This window comes from Phaethon lepturus, unplaced genomic scaffold (genome assembly GCF_000687285.1).
Source record: "Phaethon lepturus isolate BGI_N335 unplaced genomic scaffold, ASM68728v1 scaffold3269, whole genome shotgun sequence".
Lineage (NCBI taxonomy): Eukaryota > Metazoa > Chordata > Aves > Phaethontiformes > Phaethontidae > Phaethon > Phaethon lepturus.
The window spans coordinates 12811-36080 of NW_010564205.1; the positions used below are offsets into that span (position 1 = coordinate 12811).

At 40.3% G+C, this 23270-nt stretch overlaps 1 protein-coding gene across 1 annotated transcript in view; it reads right to left on the reverse strand.

Moving 5' to 3' along the window:
- Window positions 1-203: 203 nt before the first annotated feature.
- KYNU (kynureninase) overlaps window positions 204-23270 on the reverse strand; it is a gene marked incomplete at its 5' end in the record, with an annotated part of 48417 nt that continues 25350 nt past the window's right edge. The window contains 4 exons of the mRNA XM_010294800.1: window positions 204-523; window positions 2032-2262; window positions 5399-5484; window positions 6998-7050. Of these exons, the coding sequence (XP_010293102.1) occupies window positions 371-523; window positions 2032-2262; window positions 5399-5484; window positions 6998-7050 (523 nt within the window). The remainder of the gene's footprint in view (window positions 524-2031; window positions 2263-5398; window positions 5485-6997; window positions 7051-23270) is intronic.

Genomic DNA, 23270 nt, shown 5'->3' on the forward strand with positions numbered 1-23270 from the left:
TTGGTGATTTGTCTATTTTCCATGTTTATTATGCATCATTTTTATAATAAAGAAGGGATTTTTTTTTCATTCCTGTTCTAGTTGATAGCAATTCTTCCATGCTTCTCAAAGCTAATGTAATAAAACTACATAAAATGTTTAAGAAAAGCCCCATTAAAATATACAAAGCATACTAATTCATGAAGTCAAAGTCAAAGCAGAGTGGAAATATGAGCTTTAATAAAACTATATCTGTTGTAAATAACTATTCAAGCACAGTTATTTTTTTGCAAATTGCATGGGATATAGCTCAGTCTACTAGAAGCAAAGAATCGCTCAGCGGGATAAATGCATCTTAGTCAGAAATAGATTAAAAGATACAGCTGAGCCATCAATAAGAACCAGATAGCACAGTATTGTTTGCTGTTTGTTTTGAAGATGTAATTGCAGATCCCAGGATTTCAATAAATCTGTGCACATCATGGAAAGAATTGTAGAGAGGAACTGGGGCAACGCGAAGAGCGTTTGGTTCTCGCATGTCACACTGCAAAACAGAAAGGGAATGCTTAGTAAATTCAAGTCACTTCATATTTACCTGTCAGACTATATTTTTAAGTGTCATCCTTGTCTTCAAGGAAGAATGACTGGACTGACAAAGAGACATATTTAAAAACTTTGGCATCTCGAAAAAACTCCTGTGAGGAGCATTATCGTGAAGAATGTAGCAAGAAGAGTAGTGGGTTGCCTAAAAAGAGAATGCAAGGCTCAGGATGGGCAGGACTCTAGCAATGCCATTGAGGGGCTCCAAATGAGCTATATATCCCCATAATTTACCTTAGTGCCTATAGCAGAGCATAGTTGAAGAGACACACGGGTGACAAAAAAGCCACCACGAAACAGAAACATGCCAGTATGATAGAGTGTCTTGTAATGCAGGTACAAGTAAAGTTGCAGGGCTTGCAGTATTTTCCTTCCTCCACTCTGTGAATTTGAACATTTTACTGAATAATCTCTCATATTTGAAGCACATTACTGCATCGCAAAGACGAGCCAACAGTGGAAGGCCCCGTGCCCTCCTAAAAGCAGCGTTTCCTGGAATTCCCTGGCAGCACCAAACCAGCAGCATATTTAGCCTAGAAGAGTTGCCCTTTGGGGACACAAGTCATCAGCAGAAATAAAAATCATATATCATTTATATGGCATTACGCTATCAGCCTCACCTCCCAGCACTTCTAAATCACCGAATGCGTATAGCCTTATATTTAGCTTTTACTCTTTTTGAGCCGTGCTCACCAGTAACCGTGTTCAGTGACCTCTTTTTCTGAGTGCTAAAACGCATCTCTAAGGAAATGACAGCTTTTTAATTCCTCCACCTCTCACAAGGAGCAAGGCTTTGGCCACCTGCAGATCGGGAAAGGACCTGGTGGAGGTTCAGAGCTCCTTCTTGCCGTCGGGCTGTCGGCGTGCGGGCTGTGGTGTTGAGGATGGTGAGCACCGCCCGAGCGCTGCTGACTGCCAGCACCCCGGGGTGCCTCCGACCTCCTTTTCGTGGTCTTGGCCGCATGCCTGGACCCACGGCAGGGGACCTGGACAAGCACACTGAAGAGGAGAAGCCTGTGCAGGCAGTGCATTGCACTGGGCAGCTCTGACATACTCCCGTTTGTGCTTCTCCTGTGATTTGGGGTTTTTCTTTTTTTTTTTTTTCCCTATCTATCCTGTTCATACCATCAGCTTCAGATCCATAATGCCTCCCACCATAGTGCAGCCATAAAGCAGCTCTAACCTCAGTAGTGACTCCGGGGTGTTACTCACAGAACTACTGGAAATAAATCAGTAGAGAAAGCACAATATACAGAATAACAAATAATTTATAAAATAACTACTTATTTGATTATTTACACAAGACTGAAGATACTATGTAAGCAATTTTCATCGTTCCCAGTCTTTTTTGGCCTTATATGAGACTGTATTTCAAAAAAACCAAAATTATTACTTTGTCATGGTATAAGTTCACAAAACGGTGCATAAGAAGATAAAGTTTGATTTACTCACAGCTACTCCTCTCTTCTCCAGCTCTTTAAACACAGATTTGATTGGAAGGGAAAAAGAGAGTGTGAGTTGGCATCCTCTTTCCTCAATCTGAGATGGGGTAATTATTTTTACAAAGGGCTTCTCTGGTTTTGTTTTATCCTCACTGTAGTAATGTTTTATCAGGTATTCCAAGTAACCGGTGAGTAGAACAGATTTCCTTCTCAATGCTTTCATTGTAGTTTGACCAAAGACCTATAATGATTTTAAATCATTAGAATGAAAATGAGTTGCTATAGAAAATAAAAAGGAAGTAAAGAAGACTAAAAGTGTAACGGATTTCTCTAGACTTTATCACTGGAATCAAGTGGCAATATCAGATAGACATTATACATAAACATGGCAGGATTGGGCTTTTGAAAACACAGGATAGTGTTACTACTTCAGATAACGAAAGACATTTCTCTCTACTGCTAAAAAGTTTTACATATAACCATACCTGCATAAATCAACCGGTACACAAAAACAGTTTGTTAAGAAAGCATTTATTTGCATATCTGAAGAGGAGCCATAAATTCTCTATCCATTCAACAGGTTTGCATGAAACTCAAAAACACATAAAAGGTTTTCCTTGTACGTACCTCAAGTAACAAAATCCAAGGGTCAAGACCGAAACACCATGACTGATCTACAAATTCTTGTCTTTGAAAACTCAAATTTTATACTAACATATTGACTTTACTGCTTTCAGTCCTGTACAATTTCTGTCTCTGCTAGTCTGCATGAAGAAAAAAATATTCACTTGATTCTGGTTTAATAGATCTATGCTCTTACACAGCTACAAGGACCAGTGAGCTGCAGAAACTCAAAACATCCTGAGACATGTAAAAGTGGTTGCTTAAAAATGGCAGCACTACTGTGCCACACAAAGAAGAACAAACTTCGTGGCAGAAGAGTTTGGGAGCAGGTGAAGGCGAGGCAGCTTCTGCTTGTGCTCTGGAACTGCTCCCCAGTTACAGGGAATAATGGAAAATGTCTCCCCGGAATCAATTTGCCCCTGCCTTCCTCAAACCCTTCCTTCTCTTGTTCTCGTGCAAGTAGCTTCAGAGAAAAAGGAGAAGATATGGGCGTACGAGTACCGATAGTCACCTCCAGTCACATTCTGGCACAGAAACGCAGTATCGCTGCTCGTGGACAATTAAGCCTCCACTGACTGCAGCTGCAAAATCAGAGGCAAGGCAGAGGTCCTGTACGGAAATCCATGATCTTCACTCTCAAGAAATCACTGTTCCACAGTGAAGGAGTAACACTTTCAAGTTAACACTCTTTAAACACTTATGATTGCTTATATCATAACCTGGAAGAGTGTATAAAGAGGCAACTGAGAAATCCTACTCAATATACAACAAAGTCTGGCTTCCAGCAGCTCCTGGAACTCACTCTTTCGTAGCGCACCCCCAGTGTTACTCCATGAAGCTATCCCAACCGCCAGACGCTGCACAAAACCAAAAGCCTTTACATGTGTTCTCCGAAACAAAACATGGCTGCTGCAAGAGAGGCTTTGCACGGAGCCAGCGCAGTCACCGAAACGAATGTGACGGGGACCAGAGCCGTCAGCAGTCACTGCTTGCACAGCTCAACAAAAGTCTCGAGGTGCTTCCCTCACCACACAGGCAGCAGCGTACACGCGCCTATTCAGCGCGCTACCGGAGGGAAAAGGGAGACCTGCCTCCTACTCCTCCGGGCTTTGCCGCAGCGTGAAGGATGGATCTCCTCAGGCTGCATGCAAAAATCTGTTTGCTCAGGCTTTGTGCAAGGAATATTTGGCCTCCTGGGCGAAATTTTTGAAAAAGATCTTGCACATGTGGCTGCAGAGCGTTCCCCTTTTTTCCATAAAAGGGAGCAGCTACCGCCGTAACAGTCACTTTAAGCATTATTGAGGAATAACACGCATTAACACTCGCCGTTTTCGTCGTTTCCATTGGAAACACTGCCTTCTGCTTAATGTGTCCCAGTGAAGGTGGCACACAGTTTCAGTAGCCATCTCTTGCCAGACATGAAAACTATTTTGTTTCCCACTGTATTAGAGCAATTAGCACTGGGAAATCCTGGCTGTGCCAAAAGGTAATGCAGGCATGGAAAGGGGAGGCGATGGAAACTGCTCAGCCCTCATTGTTCGAGCTCCCTGCAGTGGGCTAAATGACATCAACCCACACAAACTGGAGCCCTGACAATCTGGGTCATAGCAGAATAGCTTTCAGCTTATCTCGAAGGTCACATAAAGTTTAAAAAAATATATTGGATGTTTAAGGACTAACAAAATAAATTGTCAGGCAGAACAAGAAGCATTGCTGTGCCCTTTGCAGTCCTTCAGCACTGTGTGTAAGCTGGGGAGAGCACAACTGGCAATTTTCTGACTTTGTTTGCTTAAGACAGTGTTTTTTCAGGAAAAAAAAGAAGAGGGACATAGAGTGTATGGACATGGATCTTTGTTCCAGCATCAGCTTTGCCGTTACGCTAGCACTAATGGAATGCTAGCAGAAATAAAACTCTCCCATTTACGCTGATGGCAAAACCTTGCAAACCAAGGCTGGCTTGAAAAACAGCTTAGGAAAAATTTTAATACAGTAGCGTATAGTAGGGAAATCTATGTAAAACCATCCCTTTCAGCCTTCCTGGAGTCCTGCATTTCAGGGGTGAACCGTCCGTAAGAGAAACGCAGCCCGACACAGGGTGTTGGGAGGACAGCTGCATGCCTTCAGGCAGGGCTGAACTGTGCTCTCCAAGGTGGGCCAGCGGGCTGACCACGCACGTGGGCCACCCCTTCCTCGCCACGAAGGGCTTCGCCCTGTATGGCAGGACTGCCCTTCCCACAGCCACGACCTCACTGGCTCGTCAGAGATGGGGCTCCGCTCCTTTGGCCACCAAAAAACTAACGGAGAGATGAAACAAAACCCTTGCTGGAGCTGTACCAGGCTCTTTAATTCTCCTTTTAGGAAGCATGCACAGACAGCTTCTGTCTTTTCTGTTCATAATAAAAGGGACTACGGGGGAGGATATGTTCCTTGAGACACTGGTTCAGTTTAGACTCAGTTTGCACTGAGCCGCTAAAAGCTGGGACACACACCGTGCTGGCGGTCAGGCTCGGAGGTGCAAACCTCGAGTATACTGGGTCCAAGAGCAAAGTTTGTGACAACAGTGAAGTGATGAGCATATGCATTAAAGGCCTTAGTCTCTCAGGGCTGTTGGCTTATTTTGCTTGTTTCTCATTGCCCTCTTTTGCTTTTTAGCTATTTTGCAATTTTTTTTTTAAGGGAGACAGCAATAATACATGTAACATTTAATATTTTTATACTCTTAAATTCAGGCTCAAAGTAAAGCAATTACTTACCTCTAAACTAGCTTGCAGAGCACAGACCAGTAAAATTGGAGGATTTGATAACCGAAATCCATTAATTCCTTCACTTAGCTGTAATTCTGGAAAATGAATAACTTATATTAGTGGTTTTGATTTCTTCCTTTTAATGGATTGGACCTTATCTTGAAGTCTGTCCATATGCAATAAAATATTTTACTAATGTGGCCTGTAGGAATCGGTCATTAAAAGGAAATAGTAATCTATTCACAGATAATACTTTTAACTTTGAGCGAAGCCCAATTTTATCCAGTGGAAGACTTCATTAGCGGCTTCGTGGGAACTAGAGAACTGCAAGTGATTTGTTTAAATGGTGTGTGTTAAAACCACCTTTAGACTTGACTCTCTTTTAACACAGGCACAAAACAGAGAAATTCCAAGTCAGCAGAGGTACGCTCGTGAGGAGCCGTGGTGCCGCCGTGAGCAGGGAATCGTGTTCCTTAAATTTATTGAGCTGACGAGACACGCGGGAGACTGCATATGCAGCTAAGTGTAGCTTCAGGCCACGTGGAGAAGTTGCATAGACTTTAGGCTGTGAAATTTCACAAAACCTATTTAATAAATCTATAAAGCCTCACTGTAAGTTCTGTGTCACCGTTTATATTTCATGCTCCAGCACCAGAGCAAGAGGATTCTGTGGAGGGAATGCTTTTCATGCACTGCAGACTGTCTAATTTTATAATGATCATTGCCCAACTTCTCCCCTATAAACTGTCCATGGAAATGAATAAACAATATTTTTCTTCTTCTAACAGTATTTCAAGGCAATTTGTGTCTCCTGCTGGCTTTCCACACCGCCACTCTCTTACATTTGGTGAGAAAACAAAGAGCAGACTGAGGCTATTAGAGAGGTGTTCTCCAGCCAAAGTCACATCAACAGGCACTGCCACAGAAAATTAAAAATATATTAAAAACAAAACAACCAATTGAACCAAAAAGCTCCTTTCTCCTCCTTGATCCCTCAGGATATTCTCTCTGCCATACGTTAAAACGGAGTTGAACTGTCTAGCTGTCAGATTTGGAAAGGAGTCCTCATTTCATATTGGGACAATAAATATTTAGCTATTTCAGAGCAGGTTTGATTTTTGTCTTATAACACATCCTTTACTACTGCAAGGGATTTGGAGATGCTGAAACATTAGTGGTATTTCATGACTTATGTCAGGTTGCCTTACCTTTATATAATTTCTCATTAATTCAAGGGGAACTAATCCTAAAGTAAGATATTACTCAAGTGAATGATGGCAGATCCTCGCTCCTCAGAGACTTACGTGTTTAATTCACTGAGATACTTTGAAACTTTCATCCATATTCTACACCTGCAGTTTGAAGGTATTTCAGCAAAATATCTAGACGCAGATAGTCAGACCCATATGCGCAGAGACCAAATTTATTCCCACACTTATTTCGTTAACTCCATTTCATTACATATTTGGGACGAGTTCAGCTTGATACCTTTAACATAAATGAGGAAATGCAAAGTTCTATCCTTTCGCCTCAAACTACTACGAAATTGAAGCTGATTATATATAAATACACCAAATAAGGTAAAACTGGAATTGTAAAAATACATACTGTTTTCCATGAGGAATCGTGTTTTGAAGTCATGACCCCACCAGCCGATTAGCCTAAGATTTTGTAAAGAATGTAAGTTAATAGCAATCTTGGTATAATATCTTTTAATTTAGATTTGAGAGTTAAGAAATATATAAGTAAGATTGAGAAGTATACACATTTCTAATAATACATTGTATTTCTCAGAATGACATAAAAATGCAATAAATTATATAAATAGCTACCGCTAAAATCTTGATATTACTGTTTGGGAATTTCTCTTTAACTATATATGATAAAATGTGACACATATTTCAATTAACTATTGATTTCTAACAGTATCCATTTTGTCTGAATTCATTTCACTGAACGAAAAATAGAACAGAAATATTTCCACTGTTTTGTTCCAAGGTATTAAATGCAACCTTCCCAACTTAGTTCAATGAATATTGAAAGCTAAAAGGCGTTACAAAATCTGAGTTTCTCCAAGGAAAGGAGTTGGTGAGGGACAACAAACAGAGAACAGGGCTTCAGAAGAAGGACTGCGTGGGCATTGCCTTTTCCTTTCTGTGAGACCGCAATGGGAATTCTGAGTAAACTTTTCTTCTTCTGAACAGAACTTATTATTAATAAAATCTTTCTTTAAAATATAAACCACACCAGTTTAATAAAAAAATTAGGGTTTTTTTAGATCATCTTCAGAAAAAGAAATTAAAGTTTAATTACTTTAAAATAATTTATCCAAGCTTTTAAATTAGGATGATATTGTATTATTAACATTTTCATATTTGCTGAAAAATATGCTCAAGGACATAGCTACAAACAATTTTCCAAAGCAACTAGACGCACTGGATCACCTAGTGCCCAAGGCACCGCAGATAAAGTCAATATTACAAAATCAAGGAGTCTTTCCCCACCTCCCTTGGGTTCTGTACTTCTTAACTCCGTACACGGTAGTTTCAGCGACTAACAACATCAGTACTACTTCAGGTTTCCCATGTACCAGTGCTATTACAATCTTAGGAAGTCACCACCTTCGAAAGTCAAGGAAGAGTCTGTGATCTCCAGGACTGGACATATTGGACACCATTTCTTCCAAGGCTTTGCTCAATTTTTTCTATGCCAGGTAGCAGAGTTTTTAGGAGTGAAGCCTGGTAAGTATTCAAAATTCATAATAGCAAAAAAGTCTCTATGTAAAACTCACAGTACATCAGCCTTCCTGGAAGGAAACAAGGAAAAAGAAAGGCATTGCCCCTCTCTAAAGCAGGAGCACTTCTCTGCAGTATGCTTAAAAGAGCTTAGCTCTGCAGAACTAAGACCATGTTTGAGTTAAAGACTTGTTATATGAATACCATTACACCATGGTGTAAAATAAAGTACTTCGTATTTCTGTATAACAACGTAGGTTTTACGTTTACCTCTATGAAAGGCTCTGAGCTGCATCCAAACACAGTGTATACAGAAAAAGTATCCTTTTTTCTTTATTGCTGCATGATGTTTTTATTATTCTAAGACCCATGAAAATCAATAGTGCAATATACATTCATTTCAAATGAGAAATTACATTGCCAAAATTAATATACCCCAAATAAATAATGCATCTTCTGCCGAAATGACTCAGTTACTGATGCTTTGAATCATAAAAAATATTCCACCTTTTTAATATGAACTGTATAATACATATAGAACGTTTTACTATAAACCCTGAGTATTGTATATTGCTACAACATACTACCAATGTCAATGGCACACACATTCCACATATTGCAACAGTTTTAAACGGGAAAAAATCCATGGGAAATATAACATTTGGACTATTACTCTGTAGCAAGGAGAAAACAATACTACGTTCTGTTTGCACCACATCCTAAAGTCAAAAAAACCATCAACCAGAATATTACTCAGAGCCTGAGAAAAAGCACTCTGGTTACATTTTGAATGTTCAAAACTTGCTAACTTGCTGGCTTAAAACCAGACCTCTGCTGCAGCGCCACGTTTGCAACCTGGAAACTGAAATTTCAGAACTTTTTCTGGTTACTTTTTGAATGTTCAAAACTTGCTAACTCTGAAGCTGGCTTAAAACCAGACCTCTGCTGCAGCGCCACGTTTGCAACCTGGAAACTGAAATTTCAGAACTTTTCCAAAATGACAGAATGAAAGATTTTTTTTTTAAAGACAGTTTTAGCTATCTTGCCCTTTCCTACCATAACTTTGACAATTTGCTTTTGCTTTTTTTTTTTTTTTTTTTTTTTTTTTTTTTTTTTTTTTTTTGGCTTTTTTTTTTTTTTGGGCTGTTCTAGAACTTCAGAGGTGCCGCTACAGGATGTGCACTTTGAGGCAGCTCTGGTCCTACACTCTCATTGATCTAATGGTCCATATGGATGTCATATTATTTGACATTCAAGTTGACAGGCTTCAAAGTGTGGAAATTAACAAAATCTTTACAAATTAGCAATTTGCTGTTTACAATTTTCTGTGAAAATTTTGAAATGAGGGTTGCCACTGCTATGCCAAATTTCAACCTGTTACGATGCGAAATAGCTAAGGTGTTAAACCCCAAACATAAGGCTTTATAAATGCTTGCTAAAAATAATAGGCAATAAAACGGCACATTAAGATACTGCAGTAAAATTTCTTATTAAGGAGTTGTTACTCTGCATGCAGGAGGAGTATTTTGAAATGCAGTCACCATTTTGACTATTCCTGCTTCAAAAACAAAGATACAAAGATCTAAATTGAATTGGGATTCTAAACCATCATCTTTGCAAAATGTATAAAGTGACGCTCTGAAAGGCCCTATATGATGTGCTCATGTTTAAAAACACCTTAAACTTGTTAGTAACTGGACTCTACAGTTACATCCTTCTCAGTGCAGAGAAAAACCATTTTGTGAAGCGTGTTAAAAATCCGTGCGTCTGGGGAGAAAAGGCTCTAATTTTGCAAACGTTCCGCTATAAACCTTTGAGAATAATGTTCTACTGGTCACTGCCTTTTACATGTAAACGCATCCAGACTGAGCACTTGCCTTGTTTTAACACAGCACCAATCCAAACGGTTATCCGAGCGATGACCGGCTGGCGGTGTGTGCCCGGATGGCATCCTGCTGCCTGTCCCCGGTCCCCGCAGCATCCCACGGCTGCTCGGCAGCGGTGCTCCTGGAGCACCTCCGCAGCTAACACCTCCCCATCGGCAGCAAAAGCCAACATTAAATCCATTGCAAGAATGCCAAAAAGGAGAGTAAATTAGTGCCGGATCAGCTGTTGCTGTTTCTGTGAGGTGTGCATGTCCTTACAAACCCACTACTATAATAAATTTTAAAATAGCTAACGCATTATTCTATTTTATCCTTCAGATAAAACCCGTGTCCTCATGGTTTGACAGCACTGAGACTTTCCCAGCAAATTCTGCAGCTTTCCAGTCTATGCACAGAAGTCGTTTTCAAATGTGACACACAAAATTTGAAGCAAACTGTCACTAGCTCAATTTCATGAAACTAGTAGGCATGTAATGAAATATAGCTGAAAGGCTTTCAGATTCCTTGTTTTTACCCCAAAATGCTCTCTTATTTTACAAATTAATGAACAAAGATTTGCTGGGTTGGAAAATGACTCCAGAAAGGAGCAGTATCCTCTCATTTAGTCACAGTCTCTTTAAGCATATTTACACCAGGGAACAATCCCTTCAATAAGTATTTTTATTGAGCTCATTTTCCTCCTTCATATCTCTCTGTGTTAGACTGAAGCGCTGGTTGTTCATAACTTGAGCCAGATCGTTTGTAGTTGCATTAATGATGCAAGAGTGCAGGATATAATGATCACGATGTATGTGCACTGTAAACATCAAAGAAGATGCAGTTAAAGAACATACAAAAAAATACAAAAAAATTCCTTTGACCTTTGCATCGAAGTTCCAGATGATCATGCTACTTGTTTATAATTTACAGCCTGAAGCAACATGGGTCTCATTTCCCTTCTTGGCAAGAAAAAAACCCAACCAAAGAACAAAAAAAGGAGGCAAAAAAACTCTTGAGTAGCGATGCAGAAAGCAAGGAAATACTATTAATGTGGCCTCACTTTTACAATTGAGGGCAATGCACTGGAAGCATCCTGTTGTTATATTGTGTGAGAAATCATTTTACATCCGTGAGAAAGCATGTTGACAAGCTACAGCAGAAATGCAGTGTGCAATTAGTAATACTTTATATCACATTTGCCCGCTTCACTGGGCATGGAACAGTTTGTCTTCCCTCCGTTATCAGGTCACAGTGCTACCTAGAAATTTCATATTCATTCCTTAGACTACATCTACACCAGGAGCATATACCAGCACAGCATGCTATGTGTCTGAAGCCGTGAGTTAAGTTCAGTCGTAAACAGGCAGTTTTGGGGTGGACTGTGTCCACAAAGCGGCTGAGGTAGCTGCTGGGTGGCAGCTAAGCTCTTCATTCACGCTCCACCTTACTTTCACAAAAACTTCCAGGTTTGCTTGAGATGTCATGATACTGTTCTAGCCGTGCGTAAGAATCGGCTTTGAGAAGTTAATGAGAAGTTCCCTGCTCCCCAAGTTCATTGCACAGAACCCAGTATTATGCTATGTCTGCAAACGCCACCTCGTGCCGGAGAAGGAATGAAATGGAGCACATCCGTTCCCCGTGCCTACGTCTCACAACACCGTTACGACCTAAAACAGACAACCAAGAGGCACAGTATGGTTTGACACAGGCTTAGAGAACAGAGGTTAACTGTCTCCAATATTACTCCATTAGCAGGAAGCGTGTTAAATAAACAACCCGTTAAGTCTTAGGAATCAGGCTTCAAAAGAATACAGAAAGCCTGGAGGCTGGAGCCAGCCTGAAGCTGGGAACAAACTACTGACCTCAGTCACAGCGATTTGACCATCACCCTGCTGCCCAGGAGAATGTGGTGGTACCACACTCTGATGCCACATTCAGAATCCAGCTCTGCCCAGCTTTCAACGTTTCAAAAGGCAGGTTAAAAAAAATAATGGTACAGCCAGCTCCTAAAGACAAAAAGTATTCCTTAGCATGCCTTACATCCATATATGAATTTCCACCTCAACCGAAAGGTTAGTTCCAGAACTAAGTACATTCCTCCAATGTCCTGGGCTCCACGTAGCATGATACAGATAGAAAAAGTAGCCAGGACTCAGGTCCTGAGCAGGAGCATCTGCTAATATTGCTGCATTCAGACGAAAGTCAATCCCAAAAGTCACTCATACAAACAGTTGTATCATCCCCTTTAAACCACCTTACTCTTACCCCATTTACAAACAGCTCTCCACAGACTCTGAGCACAAACCTGATCTCCAGGTTCAACAACGGGGGCACAATCTGTGCATTCTACTCTGCATTAATTTTATTGCAGTTTTCTAATTGCAAGTTTTAAATATGTTTTAATTTCACTTTTATTGCATTAATTTTATTGCAAGCACATGAGCGTGATTGTGTTTCTTTGGATTCAATGCCAAAATTCAGAATAAATAACAAGAACGAAGCCCCCCCCTCAAAGAAAGCAGAAAAAAACCTGTTCATTGCTTTGCATAGTAATTTTTTGACTCACTGAGTAGAGTTTGAGAAGGAGTTTCAATTTTCTTTTCTATCACAGACTTGCCTGATCATGGATGAGTCATTTAGTCTTTCCATGCCTCAAGCCCTCACTCTAGAAATACTGCTCCGTACTGCCCTAACTCTCTGGTGAATGGTGAGAATATTTGTTAAACTGTTTTTACATACTTAGTAATAAGGACCATGTAAGAATAGAGAAAGAGTTCCTTGGAGTATCTTATACTGGATTTTTTTTGAAATAAAGAGAAGGAAAGGAGATTTGGAGGTAATGACTGATACCACTGTTTTTTTCTGTCTTCTCAGCCTTGCCCCAAATTATCCTCTCAGGCTCAAAAGTTATTTCCAGTGTCAGGTTTCTGTTGAGTTCAGAATTCTATGGGTTTTTTTTTTGATTCATGTCACCTAACTGGCACTTACATCAAGGAAAAAAAATCAAAAAAAAAAATCAATATTTCTACTGCTTAATTCCACATAGTGTTTTCCAGCTGTGCTTTCCACCAAACTGAAGCCCAAGTGCATCGACAATGTTATTCGACTGCAACTCCATCCTCTCCATACTGGGCACCACAACAAGGTCGTGCTCTGACCCAGAGCTCCCTTGTTGACAGCCCGCTGGAAGGGAAATAAATATTTCAAATAATATTTGGTGTGGTGATGAGGAGCCTGTTTAATCAAAACAAAGAATAATTGAAAAGCGACCCTCAATTTCATCACCAAAAAGCGGAATTCAAAGTTTCAACTCTCCTGTGTGGGTGAAATTCTTTACATATTGTGAAGCTGTAAGTTACGGAGCGTACTTCAGAGTATGTGTATATATATGGGCTAGGATTTGCATAGGGGATTAAGGGAGTGAGCAGCTAGCCCCTGTTAGAATCTAGCAGTATTTGGAAACTTAGCTCTGTCTCCTTCATAAAACCTTGCCAAGATTGCTAGAAGCTATATTTAAAGCCTCTTTTTTTCCCCTCCCTTATATCTATTTAGATATCCTTTACCCCAAACGGTAAGATTAGACTTCTTTCATTACTCTATTCTGTGCGATGTCTGTTCTTAATTCTAAGTAGGATCTGCTGTTAGAATCTGAAAAGCTTTTGAAGCCAGGTAATTATTAGCCGCAGACTTCTGTAGTTTTGGACTTGTACCTACTCTGATGCTTTCCTTACCCTTTTCAACTCATTACAAATGTTTCCCAACTATTAAGCATATGTGACTTGTGAACAATGTCATACATTATTAATGGACCAGTCTCTTAGAAGTCAGTGGAGAAAAATCAAAACTCCTTATGAAAAGTTGCTACTGTGAAAGTAGTAACTTTTCATATTTAATACCAATGAGGCTTTACTTTGTCAAAAGACCAAAGTAATATGATTGTATTAGAGGCTAATAGCATGACGTTTTTCTTCTGTTAAGTAGCTTGCATTTTCAGTACCATCTACAGGGAGACAATTTTTCTCCTCTATTTTGAGGCTTGTTGTGGTTAAAAAAATAACTAAATTCACTTTCTGCCTAGCAGCAAATTTTAACAGCAAAGACCGAAACCCTGAAAAACAGTTTCATAATCTAAACAATGACACTGACTTAAATATGTAACTGCAATGGATGAAATTAAGAAAACTCTAGATTTGAGCCGTCATCCTTTTTCCAAAAGTAGCTGGACAGGTCTCAGCTCCCTGCGCTTCCTCATTCTCCAAGGTGGGGAATTTAATGCAACTGTTGCCACAATTAGAGAGACTCTTGGGTGAAAACCTAGGCTGTTTGGTCAATCAAGTGCAAGGTGATTTAGAGCTGATAGGTATTTGAAGATGGAGGGTACACACACTCTTCTTGAATTGATTTTTTCCTTGTTAGTCTTTTAGAGTCAACACAAGTGGGAATACACCAATTTCAACGTGTCCCTCCATATTACCCCTCCAGGTCAAAACAAAAGGAGATTGAGTTCACTTTTGTAGCAGGGAACAAGTTGCCGTGATCAGGGCATGAGAAAGAGAAATGGCTGCAATGCTGTGAATCCAATCAGGGCCCCTTGGAGTCGCACAGAGCTCCCCGCCAAACCTCTAAGGCTCTTGTGATGAGGGATGATAATTTCATTCACCGTGGTCAGGCAAAAGAAAGGTATGATCAAGCAGCAGACAAAACTGGAGCTTAAATTAAATCCCAGGAAAAGGTCTCACAAAAAACAACCCCTCTAAGGCTAATGAACTTGAATTAAAAACTGTTAAATCAGCTTACGAACAACTATTGTCACAAAGTGCTCATATATCACTTCCACCAGCCAAATATCAGATATATGAAAAGGGGGAATACAGCCAAGAGTACGTTAGCACATTTAGCAAGAGGAAATCAAATATTCTGCCTAACACCAGAAATTAAAAATCAAGCAGGGAGCCAATTTACACATAGAGATATTAATAAAGTTCTCAGCGACTTTTATAAAGTATTGAATAGTCCCCAGTTATATTATGGTGATAAAACCCAGTATATTGCATTTTTAAGAATCCAGTCGTTCTTTCTAGGCTGTTTCAAATAGATTAAATTAAACAAGAAGCAAAAGCAACAATCCCTCCTAGAGGTACTTTTAAATGTGAATTCTGACTTAAAGGAGACTTGGATGGTTTTGATTACTATGACGCATTTACTGAACTATAGAGTCTCCTCAATCCCTTGAATGAATCTTTGAGGGGATGATATCTAGATAGATTTCTAAATAATACATGTATCTGACTGAATGACAATATAAAAATTTTAAGATCTGGGAAGCTGTGCTTCCTCAGGTCTTTGTTGTTTCTGAATACAGTAATCACAATATTAATGCAAGACCTTTATCATACTAGAATCCTTATTAGCTAAAATCTAAGAGTTATCACCTCTGCTTTTTGCCTGAAACAAAAACCAGTCCACGTTAGATGAGATTTTTTATTTTTTACTTTTAATGTCAGTGGCTGGAACTAATTGAATTCAGTTTTAAGTGTCAGCAGAGTTGCCACAGAATCCAGTAGTTGGGTTACAAAACATTTACTAACATTAAGTGATGCTCAAGGAGAAAAGAACTCGGACGGAGTTTATTGAGCTGAAGTCCAAGACATGAAATCATTAAAGGAGAACAGAAATGGGCATCTTTCAGAGTTATTTTAAAGAGCCTCTCCTCAAAAGTTCAAATTTCATCTGTCACTAGAGGACATGAGAGAATTGTAACTTCGGGTCCTTTCTTTACAGGGCTGTAATTGCCCTAATTTTCAGTAGCACATAAAACTACTGGTATTTTGGGCCCTAAAGTATGTTTGACATGAGGTCAAATGTTTGACACAAGGTCCAATGTATGTATGTCAAAATGTTTGACACGAGGTCCAACACTAGTTTCAGGACCCCCCAAGCTCTTCCCACTGTAGGAGCAGGTGAGAGGCCATCAGATAAGGATGCTTATACGGGCTTATTCTTGTGTCACAAACTAACTGTATCTGCAGCCCTGACCACCAACACATGCTGATCAAATAAACCTCTCTGCCCTTGCTTACAATGGGTTGTTAGAAAGTCAAGTCAGAAAACTGCCAATAAAAACAGAGGGATGCTGAAAAACTAGATTAAGTTAGGAAATTAATAGGTTTTTGTTCAATAAACTGTACAGAGCTAAAGAAATTAATAATTCTTCACTTTGAGGAGCTGCTTTTCATGCCATGGGACAGAAAAAAATCCTACAAGTTGCCCAAAACAGTTGCACTGGTGTGATTATCTCCCTGATTTGATGCTATGACAACTGAGAAATTAGGAGAAGGAAGGGGATAAGAGAGGGATACAATGTCCTTCCCAGCAGCTTACTGGACACTGCTCTTCAGACACACAAGTGAGCACCGATTTCTGTCCCCGACACTGAAATTGCTGCCGCAGCTGCCCTGTCATTCCCATGCAGTATGGGGAAGCAAGAGGCACCTGCCAGCAAGGGCTGCCAATGACTTCAATGGCAAATGAGAAGTAGTGACTGTGATAGCAAGAGCTTACCACCAGCAAACAGCTGTGAAAATAAATATTTCATAAATGGAAAGCGAGAGGAAGGATGGCTTAAAGCGTGTGGGCAAGAAGAAACAGCATATGTCACGAAGGTCTCTAAGAAGCTCCTGACTCAAAGACATGCGGAGATGGGCAAGAAGTAAAGGACAGCAGGCTGTGGACTTGCTTTGCTGGACTTAGCAAGAAAGGAAATGGGGTGGGGGCAAAAGAAATGATCTAGCTTGCCCATAGTAATGGTGAAGATAAAATAGGTTTGACTAAGGGAGTCCAAGGAAAAAGGAAAATATGGAGTTGTATGCCCTGGTGAGACCATCTTCTCCTAGCTGAGCTCTGGAGAGATGAAGCCAAGAGAAAGACGGGGTATGAGGACCAGAAACCCAATGAACAAGTGGAAACAAATGCAAGAGGTAAACCGAGCAAAAAGGAAAACCCATACAAAATCCCCTCAGTGTCCACACACAGAAAAACAACTTTGCAAGAAATAAAGAGGCTGAATTATTTCCTTAACCTGGGCAACGACCTTCCAATTACCTTTAAAAATGCTCATGGCTTGAATCAGGTGCTGGCTGTGATATGAATCACAACGTGAGCTCTATGCGTGGTCTTGGAGCTGAGGCTAAAGCCAGAGAGGTATTCAGCCAGGGCAGGGACACGGATAGCTCTGGGAGACGTGCAGTGCAGGAGATCCCATCTGAACCGGTAACTGACAGTTACAGGAATACACTCCAGGGGACATAAATGGGGGAAAAAAAGGTAACTGTATTAATGGCAAAAAAGCATAATGGCTATTGCTGGTACTTTCAGCTTGGAGCAATTTCAAGGCATACTATGATCTCGAAACACATACATTAAGGAAAACTTAGAAACGGTTCCCTACTGTGGGCTAATGAACTAATACAAAAGCATGAGCAACTCTCATTTTTAAAGGACATGTGTAGACTAAAGCTTTAATTGAGAATCTTAGGAGGAAATCTTCATAGAAGGTACCAGAAGTGGGCATCTGAAGTAGAAAAAGTGAAAAATGATCAAATACTGAAAGTGAGTCAACATCTAGCAGGAAATCCCAAATGCAAAATTGCATTAGTTCCAGCACATTTCTGCACAGAGGCAAGCAAGCTCTTAGTGGAAATGGCAGATTTATTTGACTTTTTTTGTTGAAAATAAACTTTTTCCTCCCTAAGAGAGAAAGGTTCTGTGAGGTAGATACAGATATATACAGATTGAGATAAGGATAAGAGGGGAGACTAACTAAAACATCAGGTAAAGAAGGTTTTCTTTCCATTTTGTTAAAGGTGACACCCGCTCGAGTGTTGCATCTCTAGAAGTTCATTCAGCCTTCTCTTATTGAGAAAAATCAAAACACAGCAAAGTGCTTTCAAAACTACCTCTCTTGAAGTGGAGAACTGAGGCACAAAGAGCAGGCAGCTAACAACACAAGTCCTTTGAAGCGGGGGGGAAAGAAAATCACAGCAAACATACGGACTCCAAGGAGAGCCCCAGGATCTCTTCCTTGCTAGTTAACAGGGATGCAAGAGTTGCCCTCAGGCTACATTCACCTTTCCAACAGGCTAAGTCTGTTGTGTTCCTTTCATGTGTTGAAGCAGTTGTGTCTTACACCATCTGAGAAGAAAATCTAGAGACCACAGATGGGAAACCGCATCCACAAGGAACGAAGCCATCTCCCTCTCATTTCCGAGGCTGGGAGTGGGAAAGGCCGTGGCAGAGCAGGCTAAGTGGTGCATGTCCCATCAGCATGGTCCAGAAGGAGACGTGCATGAGAGATTTGAATCTGCTCAGATCTAACACGTGAGCTCACTAGTTTAGTGAGTGATTACTGAAGAATGAATACCATTAAAAACGTATTGCAAGAATTTGAGCAGTCTCAGCCTTAAAATAAAAATGATTAAAAAAAAGGCTATGACAAGCATCATGTTTTAAATGACATTCCTTCATATTGTTGGTGGAGTTTTGGATAATAGAAAGAGTAAGTTGTTAGACAGAGATTTAAATATACATAAAATCTCCAAATCTCTACTCAAGATACCTGCAGCCAAACACACCTATGCTAGAAATACTATTTTGGAGAAGACATGACTCACAGAAGCTAAGTGCTTTTGTTTACTTGATTATCTCTACTCATCCCAGCGTTTTGATGCCTTGATAACAGGCATGAAAAGCAGGAATCAGTACGGCACCATGGTTTTTAAAAACAGTACTGTACATATTTGAGAAATCTGACAGAAACCATTTCTCTGATTTTCCACATGCTCCATTTTAAGGTCTGAGTTTTCAAAACTAAGTGTCTGAGTAGCATGGGAGTACACACAGGGAATGAAAACACATTCCTTTCACACTCACTCCAACTATCCTATAAGTGAAGCAGACTTGATATACAGCACATTTACTTGTACATAGTCCCATGAGTTTAGAAGGAAGCATACAACTCCTCTCTCAAACACCTTAAAAATCTAAGCAGGGCAAAGATGACAAAACATAGGGGAAGACCTTCAGGGAGGAAAGAAAGAGAAGATTATTTATAATGAGAAAAACAGCAAGATTGCTTGGAGATACAGCTTAATTGCAAGGGAGGATTTGAAGGAAGATGGAGAGAAAATGCTTGACAGAGAACAAGGAGGCAATCGTGGGAGCCACATAAAAGGATGTACAGAGCTGAAGAAATGAGAACGGGAATAGATGATGTGAATGCACATTAACCTCTCTTTTTTTTTTTTCTTTTTCTCCCAGATACTCACTCCAAAGTTAAAAATGCTCTTGGATATTTGCCATTCCGCTGGTGAATCAGATAACACGCTCCTGCAGGCCCATCATGGGTCTAGATTGGCCTAATAAATCACTTGTCCCAAGACAATGCAATTAAGCCTAATTAGCCCATGCCTTTATTCCTAAACAGTCTCTTCCCAAGGGAGGTTTTAACTTTTGGTTTCTAAATTAGCTCAAGGAGCTCAATTGTTCTTATCTCCTTGGCAAAGAAGCAGTTCATTTCTACCTGAGTACTGGATGCTTTATGCACTCAGGGGACACGTGTTGCGCTCCACGAATAGTTTATCCATGCATTAGTCCACAATTTGAGTCCACTAGGACCAGTGACCAACCCTCCTGCAAACAGCTGCAGGTACACCTCCATCTGTGACCGCCGACTTTCCACCTTGCCGCCTTCAGCGCAGCTCTCTGGAATTTCTGCATTGCTTCTCCGGATCCTCTCCTTGGCCGGGCCAGGGTGCTCTGGTCTGCTAAAACTTTCAGTAGTGCTGAGATACGCAGAGCTGATAGACTCCAAGGGTCAGTGAGAGTTGGACCACCTCAGTCTAGCATTCCTTGAAGCATTTTAAACAAGAGCAGCTTTAGTTCTTTCCAATAGAGTAGATATAAAACAACCTTCCTAATCTTTTTGTGACTGTTCTTTGCTCCCCGTTCACATTGCTGCAAAGCTACATTATTTTCAGCAGTTTCATGGAAGTTCAGCTATTTATTTCGTTTGGGGATTATGTGGCTCTAATTCAAAAAGGAATACTGCGGTATCTCCTCATAGAGCGAGGAAATAACTGAAGTAAAGCTCAGCTGGGGCTACCAACCCTGGAAGGAGTTGGGCAGCCTCTTGCAAAACAAAGTTACTGGGAAGAGAGGGTCTGCACTGGGGCAGGGTGGGGACTCAGAGCACCTGGGAAGATGTACATAGCTGGAATAGTGTATTTTTGTTTACCTCATGCCAAGGTAAAAGTTCACATGCCAAAGAGCTGTGCAGGTCGCTATAATGAAGTAGCAAGAAGCCATTTGTGCTCCGGCATTTTCACTAGAATCAAGACACCAAAAAGGAAAGTGGTCTAGGAGAAAGGGTTGATAACTCGCCTCTGTCTATGAAGAAATTGTCTGACGATATCTTGTGTTTTGCAAACCTAGTATGAAAAAGTTGTCTTCTTGTTTCTTGTTCTTTGATACTTTTTTTTATCCTATAGTAAAAGTCCACACGCTCTTTGGACATCAGCTGCTTCCTGCACATACAGCATTTCTTCACATCACACAAACTTCCTATTTTTAAACTCTACCTGCTGCTAGTCTGTGCTAAAGTTAAGTCTTAATAAATCCTTTCATTTTAAACACTAGACTGTGTACAAATTTCATTTAATCCTCTGCCAAGGCTTATTATTATTCTCCTGGCTGCTTTACATACATTTATTTCCCTTTCATCTTTTTAAATTGTCTTACTTTTTTTTTTTTTACAGGGATTTGACTAGAACTTTTTTTCTTCTCCTATCTCAGGACTCTGCAAGTTTGTCCTCTCCTGTCCCTTATGCTGACTGACAGCAGAGCTGAACTGACTGTACATTTGCAGCTGCAGATACTCTGCTGCGAACACCTGACTTCTCCTTCTATCCCAGGTGCTTAAAAACATTCATATTCCGTTATAGCTAACTTGCTTCATAGATTTGAGCTATCCTTCTTTCAATAAATGGAGAAATTGAGAAATGGGAAGCAAAAAGAAAAAAGAAAAAATTCCCACTTTTCTGGAGCCCAAAATCTAGTCATGAAAATTTCGGTATTAGTAGGTCACCTTAGTTCTCTCTCCTCCAAAACATAACTGCATTTATGTGGAAACTTGGTGGCACAGGATCAGCCTGCACTGACCAAACACTTTCAGTAGCGTTTCATAGCTCTGCTCCGTCCAGGTCTTTTTTTTATTTGAAACCTTCCCGTAGAGAAATCACTCTAGCACAATTAGCCAAGAATATATTGCACTGTGATATATAGAGCAGGTATTAAAAAAGCTATTCGAGCATTAAAAGAGACTTCAAAGGAGGTGAGATCATGAGAGAATAGGGATATATTGGACCCATATATGTCAGATTGATTCAGTTTTACTGCTCTAGGCAGAAAGATAGAGGACTAGCAAAGGACTACCCAACATACCTGGGTACAGATGTTAGTTAGGATGGTTACAACATGTAACTTCCAGACCCATGGCCCTTGCAGTGGATTAGAGGACTCTCCCTAGCTAAGCCAGGGAGTGCGGGACGGCGTTTGCAGTGGCACAAAACAAGGGCACATACGAGTCTCTATTGCTTGGAAGATGGAGGCTACAGACATCAGATCTAAGGATCAAACTTTGCTCTCTTGGGCATAAATTCTTTTCCAAGTTGGTGAATTACCAACTTTTAAAACCCTTGCGGGAAGCTTGCACATCTGCAAAGAAGAGAAGTGGGATTGATGTTGCCTTTTGTCTGCTGGGGTGTGACATGGTGTTACTGAAAACACCAGTTTTGGGTTGCGTAGGTTTGCAGTTCGGCTGCCACAACCTCGGTTTGCGGACTCAAGGCAACAGCAGTTTCGGCATGGCCCCAGCTGCTCGTGGTAAGGTTAATTATTAAAATTAATTAATAATTAAATAAATTAATTAAATTTAATACTATTAAATTAATAACTCTTTCTCAAGCTGCATTTTAAAAGAAAGAGGCAGCAAATAACTGTTTTGTTGCCCAGGGAGCAAGCTCTGGATGGGGCAGCACCCATGGGGAGCAGCTAGAGGGGAGCCCAGTTTCGGAAACCGGGCACAGCTACAGTGCGAGCGCCTATTTGCTTACGCTGCTCTTATTAGCAAGACTGTGCATAAACAAAAGCATACTCGTGGAATGAAGGTAAGTTAAAACAAGATACCTAAATGCCTTTGGGGATGGGCAGTAGCTGGGCTTGGGGGTTTAAAATTAAGGTTTTTGACCGAGCTGTTTAATTTTCAACAAGTACCTAAGTCCTTTTTGCCCCAGCCTCAGTCAGTAACAGGCAAAGGCACTTGGCAGACATTCTGGGTCTGCCTCTCTGAATTATGGCCAGAACATACATTTTTATATTAAAATACAATACATTATTTCGATGTAAGAGTAACTACCCAGCCAATAGCTTGCAGAAAATATGACGGATGAGACAAATTAAATCTATATAGGTGGGTAAAGTGACTTACATAATATTGGCTATGGGTTAAAAACAATATATCAGGCAGTTTAACTGACAAAAGGTTATCAGCCGGATTGGAATTTAATTACCCACTTATGTGTGGGCTGAGATGCAAAGAAACAAAGTGTTTGGTGCTTCTGTTTTTAAATGAAGTTGTCTGGCCACTGGGTGTCATCCTTGATTCAGATGACAGCCAGAGACTTTTTAAATACAAGATAAAACCTGCAACTTCCAGAGCAGTTAAATTCCACTCTATTTGATTGTACAACATACAGCAAATTGCTCTGCATTTAAATCAGCTATAAAATTGAATACTTTGACATAGACAAATTCTCCTTTGTCTCACTGCTTTATTTGGAGACCTGAAATGGCTGGTTGATGCAGAAAAGTAATGCAACCGGGGCACATTAACTACAAACAATTTGGTGAGTGATTATCAAATCTCAGGAAATATGAAATAACTATGATTAAATAATGCAAAGGGCCTATGCAGGAAGTTTGGAATTATATCTTTAATTGGGTCCCAGGCTGAAAAAACCCCCTACTTCGTATAGGCAATTGTATGTAAGACATTCAGTATCCAGATTCAGTACACAAGTTAATGACTATGTATGAAGAAGCTGGTTGAGGAAAAACTAATTTAAGCTCTTACCTACAATACCAAGCTAGGGCCCTCACAGAAGAATTTTCAAAGTTTCATCAAGGGGGAAAAAAAAGACTCAAAGTCCTTGAGATTTTATTCATTCC